At 38.6% G+C, this 11,941-nt stretch overlaps 1 protein-coding gene across 1 annotated transcript; it reads left to right on the forward strand.

Annotated features, from left to right (window-relative positions):
• Positions 1 to 8,321: 8,321 nt before the first annotated feature.
• LOC144435947 (histone H2B, gonadal-like) lies at positions 8,322 to 10,142 on the forward strand. The gene is made up of 2 exons (XM_078124587.1): positions 8,322 to 8,468; positions 9,906 to 10,142. The coding sequence occupies exons 1-2, from the start codon at positions 8,322 to 8,324 to the stop codon at positions 10,140 to 10,142; spliced, it is 384 nt and encodes a 127-aa protein (XP_077980713.1).
• The last annotated feature ends 1,799 nt before the right edge of the window (positions 10,143 to 11,941 follow it).

The raw sequence follows: 11,941 nt of genomic DNA on the forward strand, positions 1-11,941 counted from the left end.
TATCCTAGTCTACTGGTCAATACTATCCCACTAATCTATCCTAGTCTATTGGTCAATACTACCCCACTGGTCTATCCCAACTACTGGTCAATACTACCCCACGGGTCTATCCTAGTCTACTGGTCAATACTATCCCACTGGTATATCCTAGTCTATTGGTCAATACTATCCCACTGGTCTATCCTAGTCTATTGGTCAATACTACCCCACTGGTCTATCCCAACTACTGGTCAATACTACCCCACGGGTCTATCCTAGTCTACTGGTCAATACTATCCCACTGGTATATCCTAGTCTATTGGTCAATACTATCCCACTGGTCTATCCTAGTCTACTGGTCAATACTACCCCACTGGTCTATCCCAACTACTGGTCAATACTATCCCACTGGTATATCCTAACCCATTGGTCAATACTATCCCACTAGTCTATCCTAACCTACTGGTCTATCCCAACTACTGGTCAATACTATCCCACTGGTCTATCCTAACCCACTGGTCAATACTATCCCTTTGGTCTATCCTAGTCTACTGGTCAATACTACCCCACTGGTCAATACTATCCCACTGGTCTATCCTAGTCTACTAGTCAATACTACCCCACTGGTCTATCCTAACCCACTGGTCTATCCTAGTCTACTAGTCAATACTACCCCACTGGTCTATCCTAACCCACTGGTCTATCCTAGTCTACTGGTCAATACTATCCCACTAGTCTATCCTAGTCTATTGGTCAATACTACCCCACTGGTCTATCCTAACCCACTGGTCTATCCTAGTCTACTGGTCAATACTATCCCACTAGTCTATCCTAGTCTACTGGTCAATACTACCCCACTGGTCTATCCTAGTCTACTGGTCAATACTACCCCACTGGTCTTTCCCAACTACTGGTCAATACTATCCCACTAGTCTATCCTAACCTACTGGTCAATACTATCCCACTGGTCTATCCTAACCCACTGGTCTATCCCAACTACTGGTCAATACTATCCCACTAGTCTATCCTAACCTACTGGTCAATACTATCCCACTAGTCTATCCAAACCCACTGGTCTATCCCAACTACTGGTCAATATTATCCCACTGGTATATCCTAACCCACTGGTCAATACTATCCCACTGGTCTATCCTAGTCAGTGGTTGGGTGAATAGCCTTTGCCATCTCATTATTTATTTGAATGGTCAATACTAACCCACTAGTCTATCCTAACCCACTAATCTACTGGTCAATACTACCCCACTAGTCTATCCTAACCCATTGGCCAATACTACCCCACTAGTCTATCCTAACCCACTGGTCAATACTATCCCACTGGTCTATCCTAGTCTACTGGTCAATACTATCCCACTGGTCAATACTAACCCACTGGTCAATACTATCCCATTAGTCTATCCTAACCCACTGGTCAATACTATCCCACTGGTCTATCCTAGTCTACTGGTCAATACTATCCCACTGGTCTATCCTAACCCACTGGTCAATACTATCCCACTAGTCTATCCTAACCCACTGGTCAATACTATCCCATTAGTCTATCCTAACCCATTGGTCAATACTATCCCACTGGTCTATCCTAGTCTACTGGTCAATACTATCCCACTGGTCTATCCTAACCCACTGGTCAATACTATCCCACTAGTCTATCCTAACTACTGGTCAATACTATCCCACTGGTCTATCCTAACCCACTGGTCAATACTACCCCACTAGTCTATCCTAACCCACTGGTCAATATCCCCACTATTCTGACCCACCAGTCTATTATGGTTGACTGAAACAGCCATACATGTATATAAACTGACACATAGCAGCCTATTGACTCCCCTTTGACTCAACCCCCTTACAGAACTAGCCACTTTAATTGTGATAGTGAACTTCATGATAATTAGTTAAGCCCAAAAAGGCAAATTTTATACCATTTTATTCTCCATCCATCCATCCACAATTATGCTTCGATACCCTTTTTCAAGAAATCTCAAATCCTAGGAAATGGGAACCAATACTTTTGGGGAACTCAGTGGCATATATATAGCCAGGATTTTTATATTGGAGGGGCAAGAACCGACAAAATCCTATGAAAAAACTGACAAAAGGAATGAAGAGTCATGAAAACAGCCTAAAAACAAACAAACTTACCCATTTTGAACCGACAGACCTCAATACTGGGGGCTGTGCCCCCCCCCCCCCCACCCCCACTACTACCCCTCTGGCTATACTACTCGGGAAGGTGGATGAACCAATTAAACGGGAAAGTGAAAGTTTGAGGTGTAATAAATCTGACTGTCCCCATGATCAGATGTCCTACAACAAAGGATTTATATTCAGATCCATTCAATGAATCGTCAGCATATGAATAGATGCTCTTTGTTATAGGACACTTGTGGTTTATGACACCAGAACACCTTTATTCAGTATCATTGTAAGGAAATTAACTACTGACTAGCAACAATAGGTTGTTTAATAACACATATATAGGTTGTCTAATAACACATATATAGGTTGTCTAATAACACATATATAGGTTGTCTAATAACACATATATAGGTTGTCTAATAACACATATATAGGTTGTCTAATAACACATATATAGGTTGTCTAATAACACATATATAGGTTGTCTAATAACACATATATAGGTTGTCTAATAACACATATATAGGTTGTCTAATAACACATATATAGGTTGTCTAATAACACATACTGTCCTGGCTGCATTATACAAGGCAGTCTATAGTCCCTCATGGGAAAGTTTAATTTTCTTGAAAACTGAATGATACAAGATACAAGATATTTTTATTTCCAAATTAGGGGCCCCTGGATGGCATGATACAAACATTTATAATTGGAAACAAACACAATAAAATCACATTTAAAGAAATGATGCTATATTACACAGCAAAATTCTCTATGGCCAGTTATTGGGTACCTCTGTAGCAGAGTACCTTTGGAGGTACTCCAAGCTAGAGCAGCCCTGAAGTAGCCTCAGAGGTACTCTGCAGGTACTCTACTGTAGTAGCCCATAATGGCATGAATGGAGTAGCTGCACAGTACCTCTGAGTATTGTTGTATTGTAATGTGATACTAGTATTTTGTCTATGTATTTACTATACCATGCTGTCCATAGCATGCTGTAATGTGACATTTTGTCTATGTACTTACTATACCATGCTTTCCGTAGCATTGTGACATTTTGTCCATGTATTTACTATACCATGCTTTCCACATAGCATGTTGTAATGTAATATGCTTCTGATAGATACAGAGAGCAATTTCAATCTCTTTTTGTTTAAATTGATCTTTCTTTTCCATACTATTGAATTCTGACTTGATATTATAAATTTCACTAAATAATTGATCTCTTTGCTGTGTATAAAGTTTGCAATGTCTCAAGTGACGTTCTTTCTCTTCTACATCTTCTATTTTAGTACAATTTGTACATAGTCTATTTTCAATTGGAGTTTTGTGTGACGATTGCATTGAAAGATGATGACTGATCGATTGCTTTGAAAAGTACCATTCACTAGACTGCATCATGGAAGTATATTAGTTATTACCGAGACGCCATGACTCGTAAAAGTACTAATACTAATACTAGAGCGTGGCGCGGACGAGCATGGTCGATCGATTGTAATTTGTAATCAGTCAAACTGGCAAAGCAATATTTTCGTCCAAATTGTCAAATTCAAATACGATCAGTTGTTCAAAAGTCTGCATTGTTTTGGTTCACTAGAATGCGATAGTAGGTAGAACCATAGACCCTCCTCCTGGTGGAGGGTCTATGGTAGAACTAGCCTGGAACCATGCCAATCCCCTTTACAAATTACATGTATCTTGCCGTGTGTATTTACACAGGAAAAGAACGGCCGCGGCCGGCCATAGCTTACATAAATCATTAAGCATTACGTAATCAGTCATCGCACAACTGATGTAGTTGAAATGCGCAGTTTTGTTACTAGAAAATAGAGCTCACTGCTCTGTACTGTGTGCGTTCTTTTCCCATGTAATATTTTTTTGAAAAAGTTGAGTATTATAATATAAACATTCTTACCCACAAAGGTCCGACACAGAAGTTTTCAAGAACCATGCTTATCGTCAGAAATGTGTTGTTGTCTTGATACCGCCCATCACACGAACGTAACAGTTCACGACCGTGACCAAGTTCTAGTACAAGTCATGTGACAGTTGACCTTTCAACCCGATTTCAACTACAATGTCTATCGTATGTTCCGCAATCCCTACATTGAGCATCTGCTATGGCCGTCTTCTCAATCAATCACACACTCTCCCTTTCCTACACTCTTCCCTTTCCTGAAAATGACAGGCTAGCTGCAATAATTGTAGCGTCTTGTTGCGGTTTTGTGGGTTTTTTCGTCTGTTTTGGTGAACAGACGAAAAAACCCACAAAACCGCAACAAGACGCTACAATTATTGCAGCTAATGACAGGCTAGTACTATCAACGTGCGCTTTTTTTATTTGTTTTTATCACTTGCAGTCACTATACGATTTATGACGAATTCATCCCGGATTTCTCACAGTCCTCGAAGCTTCGCATAAATAGCTAAGACTTGAGAAGTTGGGTTGTTTTGTATGTATCTACTGCATAATTGTACTCGTATACTAGTATCCCAGTATCCCTGTACTGTGCGCCCTCATCGATCACATAGGGCTAACCTTTTGTTGATGTGTTAGGTGTTTGGTGCTGTCTTGTAAAGTTTAGAAATTATTGTCTGAAAGGGTCTGAATAGTCTCAAAATTGACATTGGGTGTAAATGTGTCATTTATTGTAATTGCCGTCTGTCTAGGGATGACCTCAGTATTGACCTCTTTATTTAGAGTATAAACCTCCAGGGCTGCTAGGACCCCCCCCCCCCTCCACATGAGGTGTACACATCCCAGTCTCAAGCTCATCCCCCTACCTCTTACTGTCAAGATGCTATCAAATTATATTTCAAAAATATTTCAACCCTATGTAGTTGCTTTTTACATGTTGGTGCTGTCTTGTAAAGCTTGGAAATTATTTTCTGAAAATGTCTGAATAGTCTCAATATTGACTTTCAGAGTTAAAAACCTCCTGGGCTTCTAGGGGGAGATCCCCTAGGACCCCCCATAAGAGATGTACATATTCCCTTCTCAAGCTTTCCCCTATCTGTAAAACCAAAAAACAGGCTGACCTATCACTTAATTCTAAAACATGATGACTCCCCCCCCCCCCCCCCCCCCAATATAATATTCACATGACAGGTATTTTTTGATCGTGACACAGTGTGGACTGCTCGATTGTCTTGCATCTACTTTAGAAGATCCTGGGTTAGCACTATCATAATTATAATTATTGACTACACAGGGTAAATATATTCCAAAAGGAGTTTAATAGCACCTTTGGCATTGGAAGGTAGGGGGGGGGGGGTTAGTGACTTTTTATCGGCCCGATTTAAGAATCCACCGCCCCGCCCCCCAGGCTGGAGAAACTGACCGGTCCCTAAGAATGCATACTTCAATTTCAATATAATTCAGTACATACGTTGACCATAACAATCGCATAAGTCCTGTAAAGCTTGTTGATGTACCTTTCAGTGTTAATGAATAATTTGCATAATTAATGATTCTTGGTAATTAGGCTATATCTTACGACTGCATACTTCAATCTCAATACAATTCAGTACATACATTAACCATAACAAAGTGTACGTCCTATAAAGTTAGTTGATGTACCTTACAGTGTTAATGAATAATTTGCATAATTAATGAGTTTCGGTAATTAGGCTATATCGTAAGACTGCATATTTCAATTTCAATACAATTTACTTCATACATTAAACATAACAAAGTTTATACGCCCTATAAAGTTTGTTGATGTACCTTAAAGTGTTAATAACTAATTTGCATGATTAATGATTTTCGGTAATTAGGAAGCCTTCAGTATTTACAAGGGGAGGGCCAGAGGAAATCACACATGGTCTGTTAAGAAAAACATGACCCTCCCTCCATTCTCCATTCGTAAAAAGTGACCCTCCCCTTTGTCCCATTTTGTAAAACATGACCCTCCCCATGACATTTGCATATACTGGACGTTAATCAATATTCCCATTATATGTATACATACAAATTAAATGATTTTGACTCTGTATTAGAAAGCAATATTTGTGCATATACTACCATTGCGCGCAGGAGTTATATAAAATCGGCTGTGATCAGAACGAAAAAAAGTCTAGTTCTTATCACTATCAAACTGACAAACATTGATACAAAAACAACAGGTTCATGCACATACATGTACTTGTCTGTGGTTCACGTGCACGCGACTCTTTTTATCAGTTTGTCTGCGTCAACCGCGACTTCAGCCGCGTACATATACGTGTGTACACCGTCACGTTAATTATGACCGCATGTATGATGTATTATACATGATGTAGTACGTAGGACACGATCCATGTGCAACGGGTAAAGGTAGTTAATCTAAAACAACTAAAGTTTGTTGCATAAATAACAATTACATTCATTATTGTGAAACTGGCCAGAATTGAAATAAGATGGTACACTATACTGTGAGCGCGAGCAAAATAGCTTTAGGAACAAAAACGTGAGGAAAAGTGAACGCGTATTTCCAATGGGCCAGTCAGGTACTACTTCTAGTACGAGCGCACATGTTGACGTCGACCTGCTGTACATGTATTACATACGTAGACATGTTGTTCTCAACTTTTCATGATACATGTGTAGTCAGACCACTAAAAGAATGTATACTACACGATGAAGTAAACTGAATCTTTACAACAGCAAAGGTTGAAGTTGTGTCCTTTACAATTATTTGGTGTTATCTTTTCATCTTTTGGTGCCTGGTTTCTGCCACAACATAACATTGCTAGTAGTCAAGCATCTAAATGCCTTTTTGGATTGAACAAATGTCTAAGTCGTTACAAGAATTTAACGCTTGATAATGTTATTTGCTGTTAAATTTTACCTATCTTACTGTATGGCAGTGAGATATGGGGATTTCATGGAACAACGGATATTGACCATATCCAATGGATTGTGTAGATTCTCCATACAAGTAGGCAACAAAGCCTCTAAGTTTGGCTGTACGTGAGGAAACAGGGTGCTATAAATTGAAAGTAAACATTTTTAGACGTGTTGTTAACGGGCTGCACATTAACATTAGACCACAGTAGATATAGTTATCAATGCTAGCGCTATCAATACCAATTCGGTAAATCTGAAAACAATGCAACCTACCGTGTTGGGTAACCTCAGTCAAAAATTTGTTTGGGTGGGAGACGAACGTGTATTTCTTAATGTATTTTCACAACGTTGTAAGGATATTGACGTACAGAAATGGGCAACCAATACAAGACAGAGTCCAAAACTTATAAATTATTATTCATTTAAGACATCCCTTGGCATGGAGAGCTATTTATCAAATATACAGTGGCCATATGCATAGTACTGAATAAAGGATTGATTGATTGGAACGTACATTCATGATACCAGGGTGCACATGCGTCTAATGCACTCTTGAAATTCAATAAAGTTTCAACTTGGTCCAAATGATACTTCAAACATAACTAATCGCATATATTCTGTTGTATTCCAACAATTATTGTGTGTAAGAACGCAAATCTAAAGGCTTTGCCCTTATGGATGGCATTCAGTTTAAATCTGGTACTTGGACCGTCGTATGCGGATCTTTAATGAATTGAATAGGCATATATTTACATATTGGTATTGTAACAGGTGTAAGCTCGTGAACCATATAAATACCGGACAACGCGTGATCACCGTGCCACACCTATATGAACGTCAATCCAAGAGAGAAAGACAGATCCAAGGTGGGTTCAGATAACTTTCTTTACCTGGTTTGTGAAATTATGGTAGGCCATAGTCAACTTCATAGAACGTTGTCATAAAATCAGTTTGTACCCGTCTTCATTTCCCCAGTCCTTTATGTCGTAAACGTGTCAGACGGTGGAGAGTCGATTCCGTAAGGGTCTGATGCCCAGCTCAAGTTGCTGTAAAACTTGTGTAACGCCCATTACCATTATCTGCTTTATTCCCAACCCATTGTCGCTAAATAGTTCTTTTTTTCGTTGAATTTGCCACCAAGTGACCACAGTATACAACATGAAGACGTTCACTATTTGGCGGCAACGATTTAAATTTTGCATACCTGCATGCACTTGAATCTCTGCAAATGTTGTTGAATTCCATTCAGTTTTCTTACCACGCCTAATTTGATAGTGTCCTCCAATATAACAATTGTATTTATTTTTTGTCTTGTGTTTTTTACTTTTACAGTTTGGAAATATTAATTTTAGAAACCATGCCACCCAAAGGACAGTCCAAAGGTAAAGGTGAAAAGAAATCCGGCAAAGCCAGGCCTGCAACTCTCGGTGGTACTCACGAAAAGAAAAGGAAGAAAAAACGTGCTGAAAGTTACACAACCTATATTTACAAAGTCATGAAACAGGTGAGCATTCACTCGACAAGACCCGGCGCGGCCTTGCCCAGCACTCAGTACTGTACCAGACAATTGTGTATGCAAGCACACCACGTGTCCACATTGCTTATTATGTTACCTCCGTTTTTGAATCTCAAACTTTTCTTCATTAATAATTTAGAGAAAGTAAATCAGATTCATAATCGTTGTGAGGACGGGGAGTTTTGTCAACAACTCTTTTTGAATTCGTATATCGTTCATAATATATTCGAAGCGGTGTTTGACTCTGAACTTGTGGATGTCATTTTACTATCATTGGTATACCGTGTTACTTTCATGTCATCCAAAGAAAGAAATACTCGGCAACTTTTGGCCCGGGTGACATTTACAACTTGTACTATGAATCATGACTGTTTTAGTAGCTTCAAAGACGCGTCGACTAATAGTTTTCAGTGAACACCTGTTCAGCTAGCTGCAATAATTGTAGCGTTTGCTGTGATTTTGAGGGATTTTTCTGCTGTTTTGTGGTTTTTGTCGTTCCGATGTTCAACTGGAAGCAAACGATACAATTCCTTTATGTAACGAAAACGCAAATAGACGAGATTACGCTGAAAACGTGGGCGACATGTCGGCGTACTGCCCGTTTCAAAATGCATGCGTTGCTACTTTTGCCGATTTTGACGGTATTGGGTACCTCTGAACATTCTTGAGTCTTGAAGGCTCCGTAATTAATGTTGTAGTTAGGAAATGTCCGATTTTTTGGCAGGTACGGCGTAATTTTCCAGAAAAATCCACCGAACTTTGCGATTCAGATCTCAATCACTTCTACCGTTTGCTTCCAGTTACATGTAAACATCGGAACGACAAAAAGCACAAACAGCAGAAAAATGACAGCAAACATAATAAGTTTATTCACCAATATCATAATAATACAAATTAATCTTTAAAAAGATACACATACGGAATAAATGGCAAAAGGGATCAAGAAATAGCAAAGCTAGTCAAGCTTGTATCCCCTTAGTGATTAACAAGCACACTCGCACTTGTAGGTGTATATTTGATGTTCAAGATTGCCATAGAAACTATAACAAATAAGAAACCTAACAAAATGACAAGGCACAACAATCAACAGTGGAACAGTAAAATTGAAACACATACAATCACCACAGTCAAACGCTACAATTACTGCAGCTACTGTTCAACCAGTGTTGGACATGTCTAATTGGTTGGCATAGTAAACTTTTAACAAATTAAATTCCCCACAGGCTACAAACAGTTAGTGCTTACACAAGTACTTTGTATAGACAGTCATTTTGACCTAGCTTCAAAAACAAAACATTCTATTTATAAAAGGGGGTTCCCAGTCCAACTTAGTGCAGAATAAGTGTATTTTATAATTGTACATGTTTCATTGCTATTTGTACTTGTTTTGGATTTTATTGTTTCATTTTTCTATCCATTTGCAAGGTCCACCCAGATGTCGGAATCTCAAGTAAGGCAATGAACATCATGAACAGCTTTGTCAATGACATATTTGAGCGTATTGCCTCGGAAGCTGCAAGGCTTGCACAGATAAACAAAAGGTCTACCATCACGAGTCGAGAAATCCAGACTGCAGTACGTCTGTTGCTGCCCGGTGAACTTGCAAAGCATGCCGTTAGCGAAGGCACAAAAGCAGTTACCAAATACACTAGCAGTAAATGAACTTGAACAATAACGTTGGATTCTAATCTTTTTCTTGACAATCTCGACCTTGACATTCAGAGTGCTTTATTGGTGTGGCATACTTACACTTAAAGTTTCGTGTCGTTACTTTGATGTTTTCGAATTTTGTATAAAGTGTGTTTTAGTGTGATTTATTTCAATAAACCTCAATAAATTTTGTTAAATGATGAAACTGTTTTATGTTTTATTACTAAACTTTGAATGCGTCTCGAGGATGTGGCCAGGGCTGAGGTTTCACGCCGGCAAGGATTCCTGGTAACTTTTAGGGTAGTCCAAACTTGCATGATATATTTACAAAGATGATGTAGCAGGATTGTATTTCTAAAAATATAGCAGAATTTAACTGACAAGTTGACGTTCCGTCGACTCCGTAATGGTTAATGAACAAAAATTATGTGGACAGATTTAAAGGGACAGTAGTTGTATCTTTTGATGACAGTATGTTTTGTTCTGTTTATCGACTACAGTTTTTAGTTTCTTGTTCTACTCCATAACGCACATGGAAACACTCCCGTGTTGGCAAACGCTTGTAAACGCAGCCTGTATATGTACAAATTGCATTGTTATTTTTGACAAATGAATTTTAGTCTGGACTAAAATTATCAACAGTAACTGCACTTTACACATATACAGGTTGTGTTGACAAGCCAAATACAGGGTTTTTCAACATGTTTTAAGGAGTACAACAAGAAACTGCAATTGACACACACAACAAAAATATTGACAAAAGATCTGATCAAGTTACAGATACTGTCCCTTTAATGAATTTGATTATACGACACATATTTCTGCCATGCACAAATATCACTAAACGTATTGGTACATTATTTTTTGTTTATAATTGATATCGTTATTTCCATGTGGTACACACTCTCCCTGGTCAAGTATCCTGTAATAACTCTGGAATGTCATTATCACTTTGTACATTGCTTATTTCACTACTTTCACTCCCTTTTCTTAGTGTCATTATCACTGTCATTCAAATATATTGAGGATAACAACAGCATCGTCATCATCATCATCATCATCATCACCACCACCACCACCACCACCACTATCATCATCATCACCACCACCACCACCACCACCACCACCATCATCATCATCACAACCATCACAATCATCCTCTTCAGTGGAAATGGAAACACTGCTGTCTGTTTCTTCTTCCCCTTGGCTTTCATTTGTTTCCTTGTCCATTTCATATCGCTCTATTAGATATCTGCTGGCCAAGACTTTATCTAATGTGAGCCTCTACAAGTTCCACTTTGTCTTTCTTCAAAGGCTTCTTTGCACTTGTCAGTTGATGTTTATCTAAGTACATTAAGATCAGAGACATTCATCTTCTTCAATTGACCATTTCTGTACAGTGTTCCAATCAATGTCACCATACATTTATAATCGGAGCATCAGCTACACTCTTACTGGCTTGTTTCTGGTGCTGTATCTTCTCCTTTGTCATGTGTAGCTATACACGCGGAACACATAAGAAATGAAATACCTTGAAATTTACTGGATGGACTGACTCTAATATGTGCCTCCATTGACCTGAACATGTTCAATTCACACAAACATAGCCAATAGAGACACACTTTCAAATAATTTAATGAATTTGATTCTCTAAATGGTAAATGACCTCCACTGTGCACGTTTTCCCCAAATTTTCTCACTTTCTACTTTATCTTTTTTATTATTTGTGTCAATAGGACTTGAAATGATTTAAACTTTTGAAACCCTAAAATTAGTGATACGTTTATGATATAACTAAGTTGTGTTTTACT

The sequence above is a fragment of the Glandiceps talaboti genome, chromosome 5, assembly GCF_964340395.1.
Source record: "Glandiceps talaboti chromosome 5, keGlaTala1.1, whole genome shotgun sequence".
NCBI classification, from domain to species: Eukaryota; Metazoa; Hemichordata; class Enteropneusta; family Spengelidae; genus Glandiceps; species Glandiceps talaboti.

Excerpts from the sequence above, each read along its gene's own strand:
- LOC144435947 (XM_078124587.1), top strand. The coding sequence starts at position 8,322 with ATGCCACCCAAAGGACAGTCCAAAGGTAAAGGTGAAAAGAAATCCGGC. Across the intron at positions 8,469-9,905 it reads TTTACAAAGTCATGAAACAG|GTCCACCCAGATGTCGGAAT; the intron begins GTGAGCATTCAC and ends TCCATTTGCAAG.